The following is a 20,935-nucleotide window of genomic DNA, read 5'->3' as shown; positions in this document are numbered from 1 at the left end:
CTTCTTACCCTCATAGAAACCAAGGATACTACAGAGTTCTGTACACGATTGTGCCTCTAATAGGAAGGCACCAATTTCTGCTCCTTACTAATATGAAATGTGGTTGTGATACGTGATACAATAGGAGGTCGTCAAGAGTTTCTGAATGTGCTAGTACCTCTCATCAAGTCATTAGGTGAAATAAGTAATCCATGTGACTTTGAGGATCTGGGCAAATGGATACATAGGAAGAATTCTGTTGTGTTATAACTGGGCATAGAAAAGAAGATGTTGGTGGACAGAAGTACATTATGGGGGATTCCATTAGTGCTGATATGTCCATTGGATGGTTTTAGTGGGAAACAGGAACCTTTTTCCCTCATATGCCTAGCCAGTCCTGGCATTAGGCATCTTGGTCTATACAAAAGATTGTTGTTTCATATTTCTTCCGTCAGACATCAGGCTCTCCTATAGACTGGTCCACTGCATTGCTCCATAGTGCTATATAAGCTAACCAAAATACCTATCAATAGTTAGGGAACCAATATGGTCAACCGATCCATAATACAGCAAATCCCAGTCTCCAGATGCATCCTCGCCCTCCCGTCTCGCCGCCGGCTGGCATTTACCATGGCCAGGATGAGTAATTTCTGGCTCAAAATCTTATTTAGTAAATCAGTTAAAAAAGCAATCAGAGTGCTACTGAGATCAGACATAACAGAGAACTTTAAACCCCATAACCATAAAAATACAAAAATAATAACTGCAGTGGAAAATAGATCCATAGCCAACTGAAAGTGAATCATGCATCAAGGGTGCAAGCAGAGCGGAGAGGTAAGACGATACATCATTTTGTACTAAGCATGGGCGGAAAATCCGTTTCGCTCGCGGATTTTGCGGATTTTCGGTAAATTCGCAATCCGCGAGATTCGCGAATCTCCCGCAAAATCCGCAAATCCGCGAGCAGCGGATTTTGCTCGCACTGCTCGCACTGTTCGCGTGAGTTTGCGGCTTCCCAGTACAACTTCGCGCCCCGCGAATAAGTGCAAAATTGCAGAAATACGATCTTAGCAAAACTGAAACTACTTACCAGGTTCAAAAGTTCAGGCTCATCATTAGTAGCCATTTCCTGTAGTGCTTCCTGAGGGGCCCCTCCAGAGTTCAGTTGCCAGTTGCAACTATTATGTGACCCTCCTCTGAACCTCAGAATAGTTACACATATGCCACAAAGGTCCTGAATTACAGCTAAGGGAGACAAGCAGGAGCCAGGCTGGAAGTTCAAATCCATTAATCAGCCCCTAATTCATTATTGTCAGTTGGGGCAGGGCAGGTGTTGTAACTAATTTTGCAACAATGAAAGCACTTAGCAAGTACAAAAGATCACTAATCAGGAAGCACTAAGGAAGCAGGTGCCAGCTAAAAAAATATTCTGTGACACATTAATCAGCCCCAAATTAATTCAGGTCACTTGAGGCAGGGAAGGTGTGCTTGCGTTGCCACAATAATGTACACTGACTGGACAACCAGAGGGTGCTGTGATGAAACAGAGGGTGGCATGGGTGGGCCAGAGGGTGGCATGAGTAGTCAGAGAGTGGCAGTGGTGACAGAGAGTGGCAGTGATGAAGAAGAGTGTCCCAAACAGGCTGGACACGTAGAAACAACAAGTTCGCGAAACTTGCGACCCGACAGGTAAGTTCGCAATTTGCGAAAGTGTACAAAACCCTCGCGAACTGGCAGAAACCCGCACAAACACAAAAAAAAAAATCCGCAAATTCGCGAGAATTCGCGGATTTTGCGGATTGCGAGTTCGCAAATCCGCAAAATTCGCGAACGCGAGATTCGCAAAATTCGCCCATGCTTATTTTGTACTCGCTTCTTTACTTCTTTACTAGTTTTAAGTAACAGTGCCTTGTTTGACCGAAACAATTTACAGCAGTGCTTAAGCCCTCCCTAATGGTGTCATCCCAAGCTGGAGCACCTTTGACCAGCATATACTCAACAACGATTCTAAGGTTCTTGATATTAATTGCATGTGAACTGTTATTACTTGATATTGTGCATTAATCTAGGGTTACTGGATTTTGTGCTCACTGAATTGGGGACTCTTTCACTGCAATGAGACACAATCCCTCTATTCCCATTATTGTCTCAGCCTTAAATTAAATAAGGTCAATATTTTGTGTGTGTGTGAGTGCATGTGTGTGTGTGTGTGTGTGTGTGTATATGGTAGTGAAAATAAATGCATGTTGCTCAGTAACATCATTTTCAACGGAGCAAATGTACCAATAAACACACATTCAAATATATACTACTACAGTGCAAAGGTCAAATTCCAGTGCATTATCACATTAAACCTAAATTGACATAAACAATCTGTTTAGTGAGTCACAGATTCCATGTTACAATTATTACTTTATGCATAGAAACAACTATCCTAATAGGCACAACGTTTCTTCACTGTGATTGTCATTTTTGTTCAAACAAACACCATGGCATAAACCATAAACGCTGACACGCCAAGCATCATTTATTGCCATTGCTGAGGGAGGTAAGTGGAATTTTTACCCACTTGAAGCTTCACTTATTGTTAGCAATGGCACCTCTAGCCCTTGCTAATATCCCTGCACAAATATTTCTTCTGCCCACCAGGTGACTGAAATACCTAAGGATTCCTGGTCTTTCTGTTCTAGCTGACCTAGTCCAGCTGAACAAAGACTTCTGTCCCTTAACTAAACCAATGAACCACTCCGATCTTACCTCACTCGCGAATCTTCTCCTTTTCACGCACAGCACCAACCTATGGTCTAGCTCTTTGCAAATGAATCTGCACATCTCCGCAAAGACAAACATTGCTGTGGATCCTAAACTTTAATGTGTATCACCCTACTGCTTTAATGGTAATCTTTTGATGTTCATCTTTAATAATGAGAAAATCATATTCCAAACAAATGACACAACATTGTCCATGGTCAACCATCTCTTTCCTGCTTTTCCTTCTCGGACTCACGGCCATCCCACTCTGGACAATACCGCACAAACTCTACTCACACTCCTATCAGTCCCTTCGCCAGTCAGTCTACTAGCCACATCATTTCTCTCTGACTCCTTCACTTCCCGACCACCCGATCACTAACAACAGCCCTTTCCTTCGGAGCTCGTTTACCCAAATCCTCTCACCCCCACTGCTTCATCAAAGGTCCCTCAACATCTTATTTTAACCCACCAACAACTAGTTCCCACACACACCCCTTATCTCATACTACACTCCACATTTCGTCTACCCCCCCCCCCCTGCACCTTTCCTTCACTCCACATCCCACTTGCTGGGTTATCCTCATCCGCCTTCTGGACTCATCTCCCCAAATCTCTACCAATCTCCCTCCTACCACCCTTTAACTCCTCTCTTTTATCCTCTTTCTTCACATTCTGATGAATGTAAGGTGAAGGAAAGCTGCATAGCCTCCCACTAGTAATCTCAAACCCACACAAATACTTTTCTAGACACTTTCCAACCTGGCTTTAGACAGTGTTTCAGCATCAAGACTGCATATCATTGATTACTCACTCCGCATCTTTACCATTAGAAACTCATGTCTTCTTGCTTTCTTTGATCCCTTCGCTGCCTTTGATACAGTCCACCCCCATGCTTTGATCAGTATCCAGAGGAATCAAATGGGCATTGAAGGGGTAATTATTGACTGGGTTACCCTCTATATGACGAACTGTGCACAGGTTGTGAAAATTAAGAGCTCGTTCGCAATCAAGTCTGCCTGCAACAAGAGGGTTCTCTAGGCTATATCCAATCCCCAACCCTCTTTAACCTTTATCTTGTACCACTTGTGAGATGCTTAGGAACTCTGGGATCCTGTTTCACCTCTATGCTGGTGACACCCAGATCCACCTGAGGGTCTCATCCCCAGATGCTATTACCCTCCTCTCCAATACCTTGGCCAAAATTAAAATATGGATGTCAACTCACTACCTTAAACGTAACCGTGCAAAACAGTATTCCTTCTTACATCTCTAAAGAAATCCAACCTACCTTTACAAGAATGTGTAGAATTCCTCTCTGCCCTGGAGTGCCAACGCACCATTGTTCAGATTGTGTCCCCTGGTCTCATCCTTGACAAGTGGCTATCTACCTAGAGTCGAATCTCTACATTAGCCAAGAGTGCCCAGTTCCATCGAAGACTGCTCTGGAGGATCAGGCAGCTCATTGCGAAACAGGACTTAAAGTCAGTTGTTCAGGTGTTGGGTCTCTTAAGACCACACTACAGGAAATCAATCCTCTCACGCAACTCCAAAGCACACTTAGCTTCCCCCAATGCAGTTCTACATGCTGTGGACCACTTTGTTACTGGACACAAAAAAAGTGACCACATCAGACCTATCCTGTTATTCAGTCAAACAAACAGGACTTATAAAACGCGAATAATCACAGTGAGGGTATCCAGGTGCTGAGAACCCTGCTGCTTAGGAAGGGTTCAGTAGAACAGCCAGGTCTTGAGTCCTTTCCTGAATCTCAGCAGAGAGGACGCGGTCCTAGGGGGAAACATCACTTACAACGCATTCATTAAAACGCACTACCATTACAACACAACCATTACAACGCAAACCATTACAACGCATTGCGCTGGGGGGCGCTCTAGGATAGGGAATATATTTAATTTACTATCCAACACCTTCCCTACTATCCACGGGGACTGGAGTTGGAATAGTAAATTAAATAATTCACTATCCAGCGCTTAAAAGCACTATGCGTTGTAATGGTATGCGATGTAAAAACCACGTTGTAACAGCAGGCGTTGTAATAGCCTGCGTTGTAACATCACCAATCCGGTCCTAGGTGAAGGCGGATGTCGTTCCAGGACTTGGCAGTGAGGTAGGAGCGTCCTCCACTGTTGCTTCAGTGGATGCGGGAGGCGTGAACCATGGAGAGGGAGGCTGAGCACAGATGTCTGATGGAGGGTTCATGGAAGTTCAGGTGGTGGTTGATGTGTGCTGGTCCTTGGTTGTGTAGGGCTCTGTAGGTGTGGATCAGCATCTTCAATTGACATCTCTTCTGAATGGTGAGCCAGTGGAGCTTCTTGAGGTGGGGTGGGGAGGGGGGGTGATGTGGGTCCGCTTAGGGAGGTCAAGGATGAATTTGGCCACTGAAATCTGTATAATCTGCAGTCTCTTCAGCAGGTGTAAGGTGATTCCTGCGTAGGGTGCGTTGCAGAAGTCTAGCCAGATGGTGACTAGGACTTGATTGACAGTTCATCTGGTGTTGACGGAGTCATTTGAAGAGCTTACAGAGCATGTGACGAGTGAGGAAGCAGGTGAAGGAGATTGCGTTGGTCTTGCTTTTCATGGTGAGCTTGCTGTCCAGGATGATGCCACCGTTGTGTGCATGGTTTGTCAGAGTGGATGAGGGTCTTTGTTCAGAAGGCCACCAGGTGTTGCTCAGTGGGAGTTACTCGTTCCAAGGATCAGCACCTCTGTTATGTCTGTGTTGAGTTTTAGCCTGTTGTCTTATACCCAGTTGGCACAGCTCATCATGCACCTGCAGGAGTTGGCCATCGTGGTGGAGGGTCTTCTGGTAGCAAGAGGATGAGCTAGGTGTTCTCGATGTAGGGTATGATGATGATGGCCAAGTGGATCATGTAGATGTTGAACAATGTAGAGCTGAGGGACGAGCCTGAAGGGACACCACAGATGATGTTCTTAGATTCGAGGTGAAAGGTGGTAGGAGGATTCTCTGAGTTCTTCAGGTGAGGAAGGAGGTGATAAATTTGAAGGCATCTCCTTGGATTGCAATGTGATGAAGCCTCTTGATAAGGAATTGTGGAATATGGTGTCCAATGCTGCTGAAAGACTGAGGAGGATCAGGGCCGCCGTTTCTCCCAGGTCATAGAGGGTTCTGAAGTTGTCGGTGGCAGCAATCAGGGCAGTTTCAGTGCTGTGGTTGGTAGGAATCTGGATTGGGAGGTGTCCAGAAAGCTGTTGTCCTCCAGGTGTTCCATGAGTTGGTGGTTGATGTCCTTTTAGAGGAGTTTGGCAGGAAAGCGTAGCAGAGAGATGGGACTGTAGTTCTTGAGTTTACTGGGGTTGGCAGACAGTTTCTTTCAAAGAGGTTTGACTTCTTCATGTTTCCATTCTTCGGGGAACGTGGCTGTGGTGATGGATGTGTTGACGGTGGTGATGAGCTCGTTGATGGCAATCTTGCTCCAGAAGATCAAGATGTGGTGGGGATAAGGGTCAGTGAGTGCTCCTGAGTAGACGGAGTTCATGATGGCTGTGGTGTTTTGTGTGGTGACCTTGTCCCAGGTGGTGAACAGGTGATCGTGGTTTGCATCTGTGGGAACGAGGAGGCTGAGGATGTTGGCAGCAGTGAGTTGAGGTTCTAGGTTTTTGTAGATGGTGGAGATCTTGTTGTGGAAGAAGTCCTCCAGGGTGTTGCAGAGTTCCTGGTAAGGGGTGATGATGTTTTTGGTGGCTGAGGGGTTGGAGAACTCTGTTGATGTTGATGAGTTCTTTGCTGTGGTTAGAACTAGCTTTTATGTGGTTGGCATGGGAGATCCTTTTTGTCACTTTCAGAATTAGTGGTATTTGTTGAGGGATGCCTTGAATGTGGCTCGGCCTTGCTGGAACGCCATTTCTTTTCAAGTTGTTGTGATTCCTCCAGTGACTTCCTATTGATGTAAGAGCTCAATTTACAACACACACAAGGCCCACATTGCTCTCCCATGTTCTACCTAAATGGAAAATTGAAAATCTCAGGTGCTCAACAGGGTTCAAGAAACACACAATCGCTTCTCCTGGATCCTCCCACCTTCAAACAATAACAATAAATGAATTCATCCTTCTTTAAAATTGCTACAAGAATTTGTAACTTCCATCCTTTGAGCCTCTGTATGACTCCATGCCATGCTACCTTTAAATAGGAATGTAAGCCTTTTCCCTTTCAAATACACTTGAGCTATAACCTCCCACACATTCTCAAATATCTGTTTTTCACTTTTGCAGTGCTGTATCTCAAATGTATTCTCACAATGATTACTGATAACTGTACTGGACCATGCTCATGCTAAATAGAATCACAAAAATAAATAACTAAATGGAAAAAAGACTTGATAATGTTCAAGGAGTGAGCTTGCCCTTCAATGTTTGTGACCAACACTGAGAGAGCTTTATGGTGTCTGAAGCAGAGACATGAAGCGACAGCTACGGGTCACAATAGGACTTTACTGGGGACATTGGACTCAGTGCTCACATTTCCTAAAAACTCACAGGAGGGCATAATTTGGTGGAGAGGTTTTGCAATATTAGAGTTCAGGAAGTAATCCTGGATAGAATTCCAGCTATTCCAATTTCCCTCCCTGGAATGGATCCATTTTTCTCCATTCTAGAGACAAAACCATGTGCATGTTCTGCCTGCTTTGAAAAGGCGGAAAGTTACAGTGAGAGGTCCACGGTGCAGGGGTGCAGGGCTGGCTTCAGTCCATGAGGAGCATCATCTGTCCAATAGAAGCTTCATCTATACCCCTCGCAGGGCTTGGCCGGAGAGCCAGACTGTGCTGCTGTCCGCAGCCTGGGTAGCAGCAAAATGAGTTCTGGTGCCTCTAAGCCTATAATTATCAGGTCCAGAGTTTGTGGACCCCTAATTCTAGGCCCCGGGAGACATGTAATTGTGAGTAACATCATTTCATCCAGAGTTATTGCTCTGGGTGAAATTGCACAACTCATAAATCTGTCCTGCGTTTTGTTTCTCTTTACTAATCTATGGTTAATTCTCTTTCTGTCATTATTGATTTCAAATTTTCTTATGCCATTGCAGTGAAGCAACGTGTTTAACCTATATAAGTGTGATGAAGAAGACTTGGGGGCACATTTATCAAACTTTCACGCAGCGCAACAGAGCAACAGGGCAAGCAACCTTGCTGCGCTGCGTGAAAGGGCAGGAATGCACTGTATTTAATATTATACAGTGCATTCTTGTCCCTTCCTTGTGCTGGCACACAATATGATGCCTAGCGCCAGCGCAAGCTCTCTTGGTGCAAGGGTGCCTGCATTGTAAGCAGGATTGTTTTTGTTTAGAAAGAACACCTTCCTGCACATAAATAATCCTCTGAGACTTTTCCCCTCTTTCTATGTGTGCTACAGAATGCAGCACACATAGAAAGAGGAAAAACTAGGAGAAATTAAGACATTTCAACTCATTATGCCTTAGGCATAGCATTTTGATGCATTCCCAGGTCTACCAGAAATGGTACATTTGGGAATACGCCAAAATCCATAGGTGGGTGTGTGGGAAAACCCATGCCCCACTTATGGAACATCTCCCTGGAGCAGAGTAACGCAACACTGCGATTTGTGCTGTGTTGCGTTACTCTAGATTTATCTTGCCACTCAGGGCCTGCAAGATGGCCTTGCTTGGCTTGATATAATCTGACTTAGTAGTTGTGTCACCCTTACGCCCTCTTGCATGGTGTATGGGGATGCAACTTAATATTCCCCCATATGTTCTGTAGATACCATCATTTGTGGTCTCTGTAGTCAGAACATTGTTCTTACAAGGTCTGTCAGAAGCCTCTTTGGTGTGCTCTTCGTCATTATGGCTGCCGGTGATTATCAGTGGGCATAACTCTTGTAATTCAGTGGAGCCTAATCATGCCATAAATCTGCAAGAAGAGAATTCTGCATTTATCGCTATTTCTTTGCACAAATGAGCATTCAAACCGGGCCCAAGAATGCATTTTGTGCCAAGAAATAGTCCCAACTGGAACACAATATGAATAGGAAGCGCAAGCAGCCACTCGCACTTGCCAAATGTGCTCTTGGGATATGAATTTCCCCCAACGTACTCACAGCATTTAGCCCTATTTCCTTAGAGCAAAGTGCAACCACGCGTCCAAATTTTGCATTATAAAATAGCACTAAATGTAGCAGGACATGAATAGCGAGCACAAGCCTGCTGTTGTGATAGGATTTTCCCCCCCAAAATTACTCTTAATTACACAAGACGGAGTTATTGTGGTATAATTGATAATTCCGCATAAAAGAGTAATACAGAATTGCCAAAATTACTCCAAATACTCTGGCATAGTTGAAATCCCACCCGGCTCTACTGATGGTGACGTTTCCTTTCTTTCAGATGTCCAGATGCCTTACATGGTCGAGTTTTTTGTGAAGAACCACAACGTGGAGGAGATCCTGCCAGCTGACACGCAGCAGCGGTTCCGCCTCTCTCTGGACAGCATGTGGATCCTGGCACAGCACAACATCATCAACATTACCTCCGCCCTTGACCGGGGCGGCCGCGTGCCCTTGCCCATAGGGGACAGGAAGGAAGGGTATGGCCTACTGGTATTACTAGGCCAGCAGGTCACTTCATCATCTCAGTAGCCCTGCTAAGACACGAGCCAACCGTGCCCCCTCTGTGCGCCTACTCCATCTTAGTAGCGCAGTCCTCTTGCACATCCTTGCACAAAGTCCAGTCACTGACCCTCTTATGCCATCTGTGCACATTGTCCATACCGTAGTGCAGGGGCGGCCTTAGGCATGTGCAAGCTTTGCACCTGCACATGGCCACCATACCCCAGGGGCCACCACACCAATATATATCCTTAATATAATAATCCTCTGAGGATGGATACATATTTGCCTGGCGGCCCCTGGCAGGGCTCTGTTCCACTTCCAAACACCCTGACCACCCCCCCACCCCTCCCTCTTCACTGGCCTCCGCGCTCTGCCTCACCCGGACCCCCTCTTCCGGGGCCCCCTACCTACGCTCCCTGCCCAGGGCCGCCATGAGCCTAGAGCCGCCCCTGCATAGCGCTTCTGCTCCACCTTCACACTTGCTAATGTGCTTAGCTCATTGCTCTTAAACTATCTCGGCTAATCATACGCATACCTCACCTCGTATATCATAAATTGTACATTGACCACTCCTCATTGCTCTTATACCATCCTTGCTCATCAAGCAAGTTCTTATGCATTCTTGCTGATCATGCACACACCCCAGCTCCCACAGCATACTTGCTCATAATGCACACTTTGCTTTTATACTATCCTTCCTCATCATGCACACATTGCAGCCCTTACATCTTCCTTGCTCACTGTGCAAACCCCATTGTTCTTATATCATCCTTGCTCATAGTGCAAACACTTCAGGTCTCACACCATCCTTGTCCACCAGGCACACAGATCAGCTCTTACACCATCCTTGCTCACCGCACAATTATTTTAGTTCTTACATCGTCATTGCGTGCTGTGCACACATCTTTGCACTTACTGTCCTTTCTCATCATGCATAGAGTTCACGTCTCAACATTCTCACAGCACCCTTGCTCATTGTGCACACTTCAGACCTCTTTCCCCATTGAGCATCAGCCTGATACTGCATAATTTGCAGTCAGGTGCACAAGGACCCTCATCCAGCTCGCCTTGCCCCATTCTCCACCACTAGGGCTGTGACATCACCACTGTTCTGGTAGAGGCTAGAACTGGAGCTATTGGATGAGGAGGTAAAATCAGACAGAACCGTTTTCTGGCAGAACCTTGCATTGAAGCTATCGAGTATTACCTACTTCCCTTCGCCCACTCTTGCTCCTCCAGGGAACGCCTCCTCCAGAGAAGCTGGATTTAACACTCCTGTGAGAGTTTCAGCCCACTGCACTGCGCCATCTGCTGGGAGACACAGATAGGGGCCCTGTAAATGTCCCCTCTCACCTTTCAGCACCCTAATGTGTGCATGCATCCCAATCTTTCCACAAGGTCCTCCTCTCCCAGTGCAGGTTGTTTATCTTGTAATGCAATAGATGCAGGGGCCCTAAGGGTTTCTGAGGGGCCTGCCACTGGTGCTGGGTTGCCAAATGTCAAGCCTGCCTCATCTTGATTTCACCTCATCTCTCTTTCTTCCACCTCCCTACACTTCCTGGCCATTCCTCTCACTCTTACGGGACCCTTTTCCTCCCGACAATGCTTCGATATTTATCATCCTTTCCCCCAATGGTTTGTGCCTTTGCTTTAGGTTCAATCTGCTGATTAAAAATAAGCCTCACTTGCCAAAAATTAATTCCCGCCCCCACCCCACCTGCAGCCACCACCTTCACAAATAACCCACTGCTGGTGCAGTTTTCTCACAATAACTTTCGCTCCTTTGCCTTCAGGGTTTATGTTAAAATAGGCTCTGACGTCCCGTTCCCAGAGTGCCTAGAAGCGGCGCACTCCCAGAAAAACCTGGAGTGGTGCAGTCTGGGAGCACAGCCAGCCCTGCCCTGCTATGATACCTTCGCCCTGGAGAAGTTCCGAATCGACTGGTGCAACATTACAATGGTAAGGATGACGTCACAAAACCTATGTGCCATTTGTAAGGAAGCATTAGTGCCTAGACGCCTGTAAATATAAATGCATGTACAGTTCATCAGATAAGCAAATGATATGCATGAAGAAATTAAATAAAGTTTGCATTGACATCAAGTGTCTGCTCACTTGGCTGTTATGTTCTTTGTGGTAATTGAAGCAATGTTGTTACGTTAAGTCATAATTTGTGCGCACAGTGTGCAATGCAAACAAGCATTGCGAAAGTTATTATGTCCCACCTATGGGCTTTGTTAATGGTGTTTGCCATATTGAACATCATTTGCTGTGCATCAGGGTGAAAAAAAGACCTAATGACTCGACTGTTGCATCATTTTGTAGGCAAGTGCATAGGTTTAACACACATGCAGGCACTTACATGTGGCACCGTTTTGTCTCTTTATTTACCGGTCTGAGATGGGTCGCTACATTGTTTTAAAGTAGTTTGAAAGCGCTGTTATGAATTGGTGCTCAAGGCGCATTTAAAATAAAAAATAAATAATGGATGAGCTGGTTGCAGGAGTCAGCGAGGGTGAAGCAACGTGGCGGGTGGGGAGTAGCAATAATTGGGGAAGAACATGGGCAAAAGAGCAACGTGGAGTGTGGGTGGAGAAGAACAATGAGCAACGAGGAGCTTGAGGGGTAAAAGCACACAGTGAAAGAGAGCAATGCAGAGTGCGGCGGCAGAAGCACAAGGGCGAGTGAGCAGCAGAAGTGTGGGTGGCGGGAGAGAAGCACATGGATAAACAGAGTGATGGGGGATAAGAGCAGTGCTTAATCTGAGCCAGTGGTTTCCGGTGCCTGGCACCGGCACTTATTGACAACATCAGCACGTATGACAGTCTGCCACAAGGTGGCGCTGTTTGTCTGATTCAGAGATTAGCACAACAACGGTTGTTTATTATTTTAATGTGCATTAAAAATTACTGATTCCTACCACCCATTCCATTCTTATAGCTTTGGGGACCTGGAATAGTCTAATTTGTGACACTAGTAGGTGTGTGATGGCAGTAGTTGTGTTAGTACTGACTACGCTAGCAGGGGCAATGGTTGGTTCAAGCTGGTCACCTCTTGATGAAGGCTCCTGACTTCTTTTTTTACACATTAAGTACTAAGACTGGATCTTTCCAGCAGCAGACTGGTTAGAGTTAGTTCCATTGGGGCAGATCTACAAGAAACGAACGCAGCGCGTTGCAGCAAGTCATTTTGCTGCACCGTGCTGCGTTAATATCGAAGCACAGGGATGCAACATATTTAAAACAATATGTCGCAACTCTGTGCTTCCCCCTACACTGGTGCACAAACTGCAGCCATGCGCCGGCGCAGGCACCCGAGCACCATGGTGCAAGGATGTCTGCGTCGTGGGGAGATTGTTTTTGTGCAGGAAGGCGCACCTTCCTGCACAAAAGCAATAAATTGAGGTGATTTCCTCTTTCAATGCGTGCTGTAGATTGCAGCATGCAATGAAAGAGGAAAAAAACTAGGAGAAATGAAAACCTTTCTCCTCGTTGCACCTCGCTACGCTACCCCTAGGGTGGCGTAGCATTCTGACGCATTTCCAGATTCAGGATTTCTCATCAATCTGGAAATGCATCTGTGGAAATGTGTGTTTCGTGGGAACACCCACAGCAACACCCATGTCATGTTGCGTGAACAGGGGCCACAGTTACAAACACAGGTTAAGTCACGCAGGGTGACTTTACCTGTGCTTGTAAATTTCACTTAGCAGGCTGCGTCACGCAACGGGATGCTCCGGCGATGCATGGGGCTTGTAAATCTGCCCTATAGTATGCAGTGCTCCCTGCACAACAGTCATGCAGGGTCTACAGTCAGGGCAAATTGTCAGCTTGTAGCAGGAACTAATGTAAGCAGGGTGTCAGAGAAGCGATGTGTCTAAGCTACCCTTGCCTCGAATAATTGGGGAAGGTATGGAGGGTGCACTGGAATATGTGCTCAACGAAGGGTCTACCATTGCCCTTGTATCATTCTCTGAAGTGATGAGTAAACTTTGTCCCCGAATGGCACTAGCCTGCATATGTACTTCACATGTACGTAATGCTGTATTTCAAGGTATACTTAATGCGTGTATCACGCTATAGCTGATGGTGTTCCATCCCCACCCACTATGACCGTTAGTGTGCTTTATTTTGGCCCCCTAATATACCTCTGTGAGGTCAGATTGTTTAGTCACTGTGCAGTTCAGTCCCTCCCCTTCCATTTGTCCCTGGCCACCCTCTACCTTTTTAGTTGGGTCCACTGCATTGTTTTTGGGAATCCTCGGCCATTCACCTCCTAATATTATTGGCCAAGGTACACCCATGAGGGCATTGTGTGTTCATAGGGGGAGAGGGCACAGATGGGGGCAGCTTATTGAGCAAAGAGAGCAAGAGCAGAGATCTGGAATTAACATTTACGTGGGAAATAAAATGTACAGCATTCTTGAATCTTAAAATGGACCAATTTCATACATTTCACAAATAGATATTCTCACTGCACTATAGTAGCCATCTGCAGTTCTTCCCAAATTAAATATTTAAAATTGGGTCATGTCATTTGAGGCTCTCATGCAAATAATGCAATAGAATAACGTGGTGGTACAAATCTGGTATGAACTAAGTATACTTGAGGTAGCAAACATATAAGGGTAGCGCATGACTCTCTATTATGTAGTCCCTGTGGTTTGCCAAAGTTTTAAAGTCTATTCAGATTTCTATCGTCTCGTTTATTGAGGTTCGTGTACGACACACGTTCCATCTGCTGCAAATCCAACATTTTCCAGCAGAGGGCAGCAGAGTATTATTCAGCAGGTAGATGTAAGCAATGGAGGACAGATGTCAAGACGCTACAATGTGGGGAAAAAACAAACACTTATCCCGCAGGAATCAGGGTTTTGGACCAGAGACCACAAGCAGGGGTGCAGCTTACAAGCGTTCAGCAGGTGCAGTGACATCGGAGTCCATGAGTGTTAAGGACCACTCTGCGCCAATCAATCATAGTGTTTTTTTAACAACCAAATCGAGGGATTGGGGGCTATTTTTAGATCGGCCTTGCCTCCATGCTGTTTGCAATGCTTACTGATACTAATTCTTTAAAATTCCTTAAAATATAGATAGAGTGGTCTTTGGTTCCACCCAGAATTGTTACGACTCTCTCACTTCATGGTATTGACTATTTGGTCTCTCACTTCGCCTTCCAGAAAGTGCTTTTATTGGAATGCAAGAGGGACTATTTTACATCTGAAAATTACAGTAGCTCCTGTTTAGCCTTTCTCCACTGCTCGACCAGTTGAAAATTCACTGAACTTGACTTATCCAAGTAAATAACTGCTGAAATGCATGCTAAGGGCCACACTTTGGACCTGATCTGGTCCTCTATGCCCCGGTTTGAAATAATCGATGTCAGCCCATGCATATGGTCAGACCACTCTCTGATTAAGTGCTGGGTCCCGTGTGACCTTTCACCTGTATCATCTGATCCTCTCTGGAGAAATGTTCGAGCTTGGAAGAAGGTGGAAGCTGAGTCTTTGATTTCCACGCTCCTTTCTACTCCACCCCCAGAGAGGAGTGAGGGAAATTTAGACTCTTACATCACAGCCCTTATGGCCTTATGGCCTGGATTCGAGCTGCCTTGGACACTCTCGTCCCTGAGCGAACAGAGAGGACCAGAGCAAAAGGGAAGGGAGCCCCGTGGTTTGATGCCTCACTAAGAGGAAAAAACAAGCTCTCCAGCAAGCTGAGAGAAAGGGGAGACTCGATTACAGTCAGGCAGAGTCTGAAACCTATAAGGCACTTCTGTCGAAATACAAGGCTGATATACTATTGAGTAAGGCAGCCATATATGAAGACAGAATTGGCCGTGCCAGGAATAAGCAAAGGGAGATATTTGCTATTCTCAGGGAATTAACACAGCTGGAAGGCAAAGTCCCAGTAAATGATCGTCCGGATTGTGACACCTTCCAGGGGTTTTTCCTTCAGAAAGTACAAGATATCATCATGGATATCACAAAAACTCCAGTCGATCCTATTCCCCCAGCTCCACTTAATCCCCAAGAGTTGGTCTGGAATTTGAACAGCATTCCATGCTTGGATGAAGGGAGTCTGGCAACTATTGCTGACCAAATTAAATCAGGATCCAGTGTGGACCCGTGCCCCCCAGAATATTCCAAATGGCCTTGCCTGGCATACAAAGACAGCTGCTGAGTCTACTGAATGAGTCACTAGAATCTGGTCACCTCCCCTCTTGAAAAAAGCAAGAGCGGACATTAAGGCTCCGAAGAATTACAGGCCCATTTCCCAACTCCTGTTCATAGGCAAGATCTTGGAGAAGCAGGTCCTGAACAAGCTGGCTAGTTACCTGGAGGAACATGGTCTATTACATCCAAGGCAGGCAGGCTTTCGGTCACAGCATAGCACGGAACTTGTTATGGCCACGGTTGCTGACGATCTGAGAATCAGGGCGGATAATAAACAACCATGTGCCCTGATTCTCCTAGATCTGTCAGCAGCGTTTGATACGGTCAGCCATACCATTCTGCTTGACCGTCTCTCGAAACTAGGAATAAAAGGGCAAGCATCAAGTGGGTTAAATCCTTTCTCACTGTCCGGACCCAAAGATTGCAAATGAGAGACCAGCTATCCTGTGACCTGGGGCGTCCCCCAAGGGTCCCCACTGTCTCCCCTGCTATTTAACATCTACCTTCAACCTCTAGTGGAGGAGTTAACGCATAGGAACTGCCAAGTCTTTAACTATGCCGATGACACCCAACTCCTTGTCCAGCTGGAGAATACTAGGGAGGCACAGGATTCTGTAAAGAATCGGCTTAGATTCACTGTTAACTGGATGACCAACAACCTTCTGAAAGTTAACGCAGAGAAAACAGAGGTGTTGGTTATCACCGATCAAGAAAGTCCCTGGTGCGAGCTGTTTTGTCCTTCAGAATTATGGGCAATGCCAACTCCGGGAAGAGTAGTCAAAAGCGTAGGACTGAAAATTGACGCAGACCTATCTATGGCCCCCCAAGTCTCGGCGGTGGTAGGTTTCTGCATTGGTCTGCTTAGGCAACTCCGGAAGCTGGTACCCATTTTGTCTGTCCCGACATTGCAATCCATTGTGTCCGCCACTGTTATCTCTCGGCTGGACTACGGCAATGCTTTGTATTTAGGTCTCCCGCTGAAACTCCTGAGGAAACTGCAGGTTGTGCAGAATGATGCGGCCAGGTTGATTTATTCCCTGCCGAGGAGGACTCACACGACCCCCCTTCTTTTGAAGCTGCACTGGCTGCCTATCGAACTTAGAGTGCAGTTCAAATGTCTTTGTGTGGCCCATAAAGCCATTTATGGAAAGGCTCCTAATTATATCAAAGAGCGCTTGAGGAAGTACACTCCGGGCAGAGCTTTGCGATCTGGCAAAGCCTGCAAACTGATTCAACCTAGATTTAAGCTCAAATCTAAGGGTGGCAGAGCTTTGCCGGTACTCCTTCTGCAAATCTGGAACGAGTTACCAGCAACGTTGCAGGGGGCCTCAGTGTTACTTTCTTTCAGAAAGAAGCTAAAGACCTACTTGTTTAAAAAGATAACATCAATACCCTAATTGTTGGTTGATGGCGGAGGGCGTTCTGGGCTGCAGTAGGTTGTGTACTTTTTTTTCTGTGAAACACTTAGAGACCAGTGGTGATTTGCGCTATACAAAAACATTGTAACATAACATAACATAAGAACCTTGACGTACTAATACAAACAGCCAAGAGCCCTGATAAAAAAATCACATGCAAAGGAAGAAGAACACATCTTTCCATTATTTGTAGCCATAGAAGCCTCAGCATGGGCCTAGCTGAAGGGTTTTCTTCTTTAAAGCAAGAGCTACCTTCAGGCTAGTGGTCTCACACAATAATGTTAGTTTAGATTCCAGAGCTTTCCCTTCTTGGGTCCAGCCACGGCCAGTGGAGGGAGTTTCAGTAGGGCGGAGAGGCGGGGCGGGGGAGGGGAAGGGTGGGGGTGCTAAAAACCGGAGTATGGATAATTGAAGGTAAGTAAACAATTTAATTAATAAAACTAATTTCGTAGCGCGCCCTGCATCGCAAAATGTGATGCAGGGTGCGCTACGAAATTCGTTTGATTAATTAAATGGTTTACTTACCTTCAATTATCCATACTCCGGTTTTTAGCACCCCCCCACCCTGCCCCTCCCCCACTCTGCCTCTCTACCCCACCGAAACACCCTCCACGGGCCGCGGCTGTTGGGGTCAGGGTTGGCTGCTTTGCAAGGTTTTCTCTTCTTGACAAACGTTGGCGTATCCCAGGATCGCACCCACGAGGGAAGCCCAAATGAGGACCAGAGCTCACCATCTTTGAGATGAGTGTTGGTTGAGCTGTGAGTGCCCCTGGTCCCAGGGATGTCCTTTCTTACAATAGAGAGTTGGGCGAGTTGTGCTCCAGGTGGGCTCTAGACGTGAGGTGACAGAAACTTGAGCAACAGAAGCTTCCCTCTTTGCAGCGACTGCTGGCAAAGCTCCAGTGGTACCCATTCATGAGCTGAGCAATGTTTTCAATTCAAGGAGATCCATCCTTGAGGATGGAATTGTTTACGTTCCAAGGACCTTCCTCCTGGACTTGGGAGCTGATTGTATTCCGGGGACCTCCCTCCTTGAGGAAAGGGATGGTTCGGTTCTAGTAGTATTCCTCATAGGCATGAGAACTGGTTGTGTTCTATGGACCTCCATCCTTGAGGTGAGGGATGGTTCAGTTCTAGTGGTATCACTCATAGGGATGAAAACTGGTTGCATTCCATGGACCTCCATCCTTGAGGTGAGGGATGGTTCAGTTCTAGTGGTATCACTCATAAGGATGAAAACTGGTTGGGTTCTATGGACCTCCATCCTTGAGGTGGTTTATTGAGTTCCAAGGATCTTTCACATTTAGTTGAGATGGTGGTGTTATAGCTGTCTGTCTCGTTGAGGTGCGAGCTTATTGAGTTTTGGAAATTTCCCTACTTTAGGTAAGAACTTCTTAAGTTTCTGGTGACTCCTTTCCTGGGTTAAGAGCTGACTGACTTTTAGTTGTCTCCACTTTAGTTTAATTAGTGAGTTTCAGGAGTCTCCCTCCTCTTGTTGAGATGGTCAAGTTTTCAATGGTCTCTTGATTTGACTTGAGATATGCATGAGTTCTATGTATCTCCCTTCTCAGGGTTAGGGTTGGCTGAGTTACAGTGTTCACCCTTCCTCACGTGAGATCTGGTTAAGTCCCAGGGTTGTTTTCCCTTTGTTTGAGAATTGATTGAGCTTTAGGGGTCTCCATTCTTTTTTAATATTTTTGTTATTTGTTTTTAATTAATTAGAAGCACCAGACAATTACTCATCTGAAGATGCAGCACCGCAATTCCTTGGTCAATTGAGCCATCAGTATAAACCTTCCAACATGTCAGTGCTGGACATGTTCCCTCTCCCTCTCAAAGTCCGACCAGCACCCAACTGATGTCCTTTGGCTCCCACTCCCCCATGGCAACGTCTCAGGCCTTAATTATGTATGTCCAAATGTCTTCATCCATGGAAGCACCGGGGTTTTCAGCTCTCTGGAGGATGATACCACAATAGTGACACCATGTCGTCAGAGTCTCCATTCTTGCTTTGAATGTTGGATCAGTTCCTGAAATGTTCTTGTTGGCAACACAATTAGCTGACTCATGAGAGTTTCCATACCTGAGGTGAGCAGCTGTGTTCCGCAGGTCTCCCATACTTCTCCAAGTATGTTTGGAGTTCCAAGGTTTCTTTTACTATGGCCTATACTCCTTCTACCATGTCACCCCCAACCGGCAATTTTTTGGCCAGAAACTGGAAACGGGCTAACCTGGACGAATTCCATGCATTTTTAACAGCCACTTACCCCAGAGAACAGGCCCCTATCTCCCTTCAAGCCTCCAACCTTGACCACTGGCTAGAAGTAGCCAGTGACAAGGTGGCCCCCTTAAAAGAAATCTCACTTAAGCGCCCCACGACGCCCAACACTGGTTTTCTGATGCCTTAAAAAAGGAAAAACTGGCACTCAGACAGGCAGAGTGCCATTGGCGGCGAGCCTATGCATCTGAGGAGAGAGCGGTTTATGTAGCCTTGTTAAAAAACTATAAAGATTCCATTCTCCAGACCAAATCTGCGTACTTCTCACAAAAAATCACAAATTCATCCACAAAGGTTAAAGATATCTTCTCTATTGTCAACAAGCTTGTACAACCTGACAGGGTGACTGCAAAATCTGTGCCCTCACAAACATTATGTGACTCACTGAATTTGTTTTTCATTGACAAAATCACCCTTATCAAGAACAATATCCCCACTCCCACTCCCCCCCCCTAATCTGTAAAAACCCCTTCACGTTTGATCAAATCCCCCGATCTCTAGAGAAGAATTCCTGACCCTACTGAATAGAGTGGGATCTGGTTCCCCCAATGATCGCTGTCCCCCTCATATCCTGAAAGAGGCCTTTATCACCTGCCCTGACCCGCTGCTTTCACTTCTTAACAACTGCCTTAAATCAGGTGTCATCCCGGATATCTTTAAATGCACCGTAGTGGTCCCTATACTAAAGAAACCCAATGCAGATCATTCGGTGCTAAGCAATTTCCGTCATATTTTTTTGCTCCCCTACCTCAGTAAAATATTGAAGGCTCACGTTACGAACTTCCTCAGCTCATTTATTGAGCATTCCCAGTTTCTTGATCTTCGGCAGGTGGGTTTTAGGCCTGCTCACTCCACGCAATCCGTCATCCTGGCAGTCATGGATGAGCTTAGGAGAGGAGCCGATAAAAACATCACCCAGGCCCCGGTGCTTTTGGATCTTTTGGCGGCTTTTGACACGGTCGATCATGAACTTCTGATCGACTATGTCAGCAATGCCGGCATCCAGGGCATGGCCCTAAAGTGGATCACCTCCTTTCCAGATGGACGCTCCCAGGCAGTCTGCTTGAACAACTTCTTGGTGGGGAACACTAAACTGACCTGCGGGGTCCCCCAGGGCTCTGCCTTATCGCCCCTCCTTTTTAATTTATACATGCAACCTCTGATTGTATCTCTACGCAATAGCCCAGCCACAACCTTCAACCATGTAGATGATCTTCAGTTGGTATTTAACATAGATTCCTCCGATACATCCATTACTAACTTTCAACCCACTATGACTTTCATTAATGGATGAAGGTATTCCAGCCAATTAAAACTTAACCCCGATAAAACAAAGCTTGTTTCAACTGGAGGGCCCACTAACCCCTGGAACCCCAGCTTCTGGCTGTCTCTGCTGGGCATCCCTCCTCAACCAGTAAGTTCTGTAAAAAGCCTTGGAGTTATCATCTGTAGCGACCTGTCTCTGAAGCCCCAAATCAATGCGGTAGTTTCCTCCTGCTTTTTCCATCTCCGCAGAATTCGGAAAATCTGTAGGTTCTTGACTACAGAAGCCCTTATTCTTGTCATCTTGGCCCTGGTCACCTCTCGCATCGACTATGCGAATGCTCTCTATGTTGGCATTCCAGCATACCAACTTCATCGCCTACAGCTCGTACAAAATCAGGCAGCTAGGCTCATCTTCCACCAACCTAAGCATCAACATGTTAGACTCTTGATGAAGAGCCT

At 46.1% G+C, this 20,935-nt stretch overlaps 1 protein-coding gene across 2 annotated transcripts in view; it reads left to right on the top strand.

Moving 5' to 3' along the window:
* SGCA (sarcoglycan alpha) overlaps positions 1–20,935 on the top strand; it is a 146,761-nt gene that overhangs the window by 40,844 nt on the left and 84,982 nt on the right. For both annotated transcript variants that reach the window (XM_086923960.1, XM_086923961.1), the window contains exons 5-6: positions 9,116–9,314; positions 11,133–11,298. In XM_086923960.1, coding sequence (XP_086780086.1) covers positions 9,116–9,314; positions 11,133–11,298 — 365 coding nt within the window. The remainder of the gene's footprint in view (positions 1–9,115; positions 9,315–11,132; positions 11,299–20,935) is intronic.

This window comes from Lissotriton vulgaris, chromosome 5, assembly GCF_964263255.1.
Source record: "Lissotriton vulgaris chromosome 5, aLisVul1.2, whole genome shotgun sequence".
Taxonomy (NCBI): domain Eukaryota; kingdom Metazoa; phylum Chordata; class Amphibia; order Caudata; family Salamandridae; genus Lissotriton; species Lissotriton vulgaris.
This window is presented reverse-complemented; position numbering and strand designations above follow the sequence as displayed.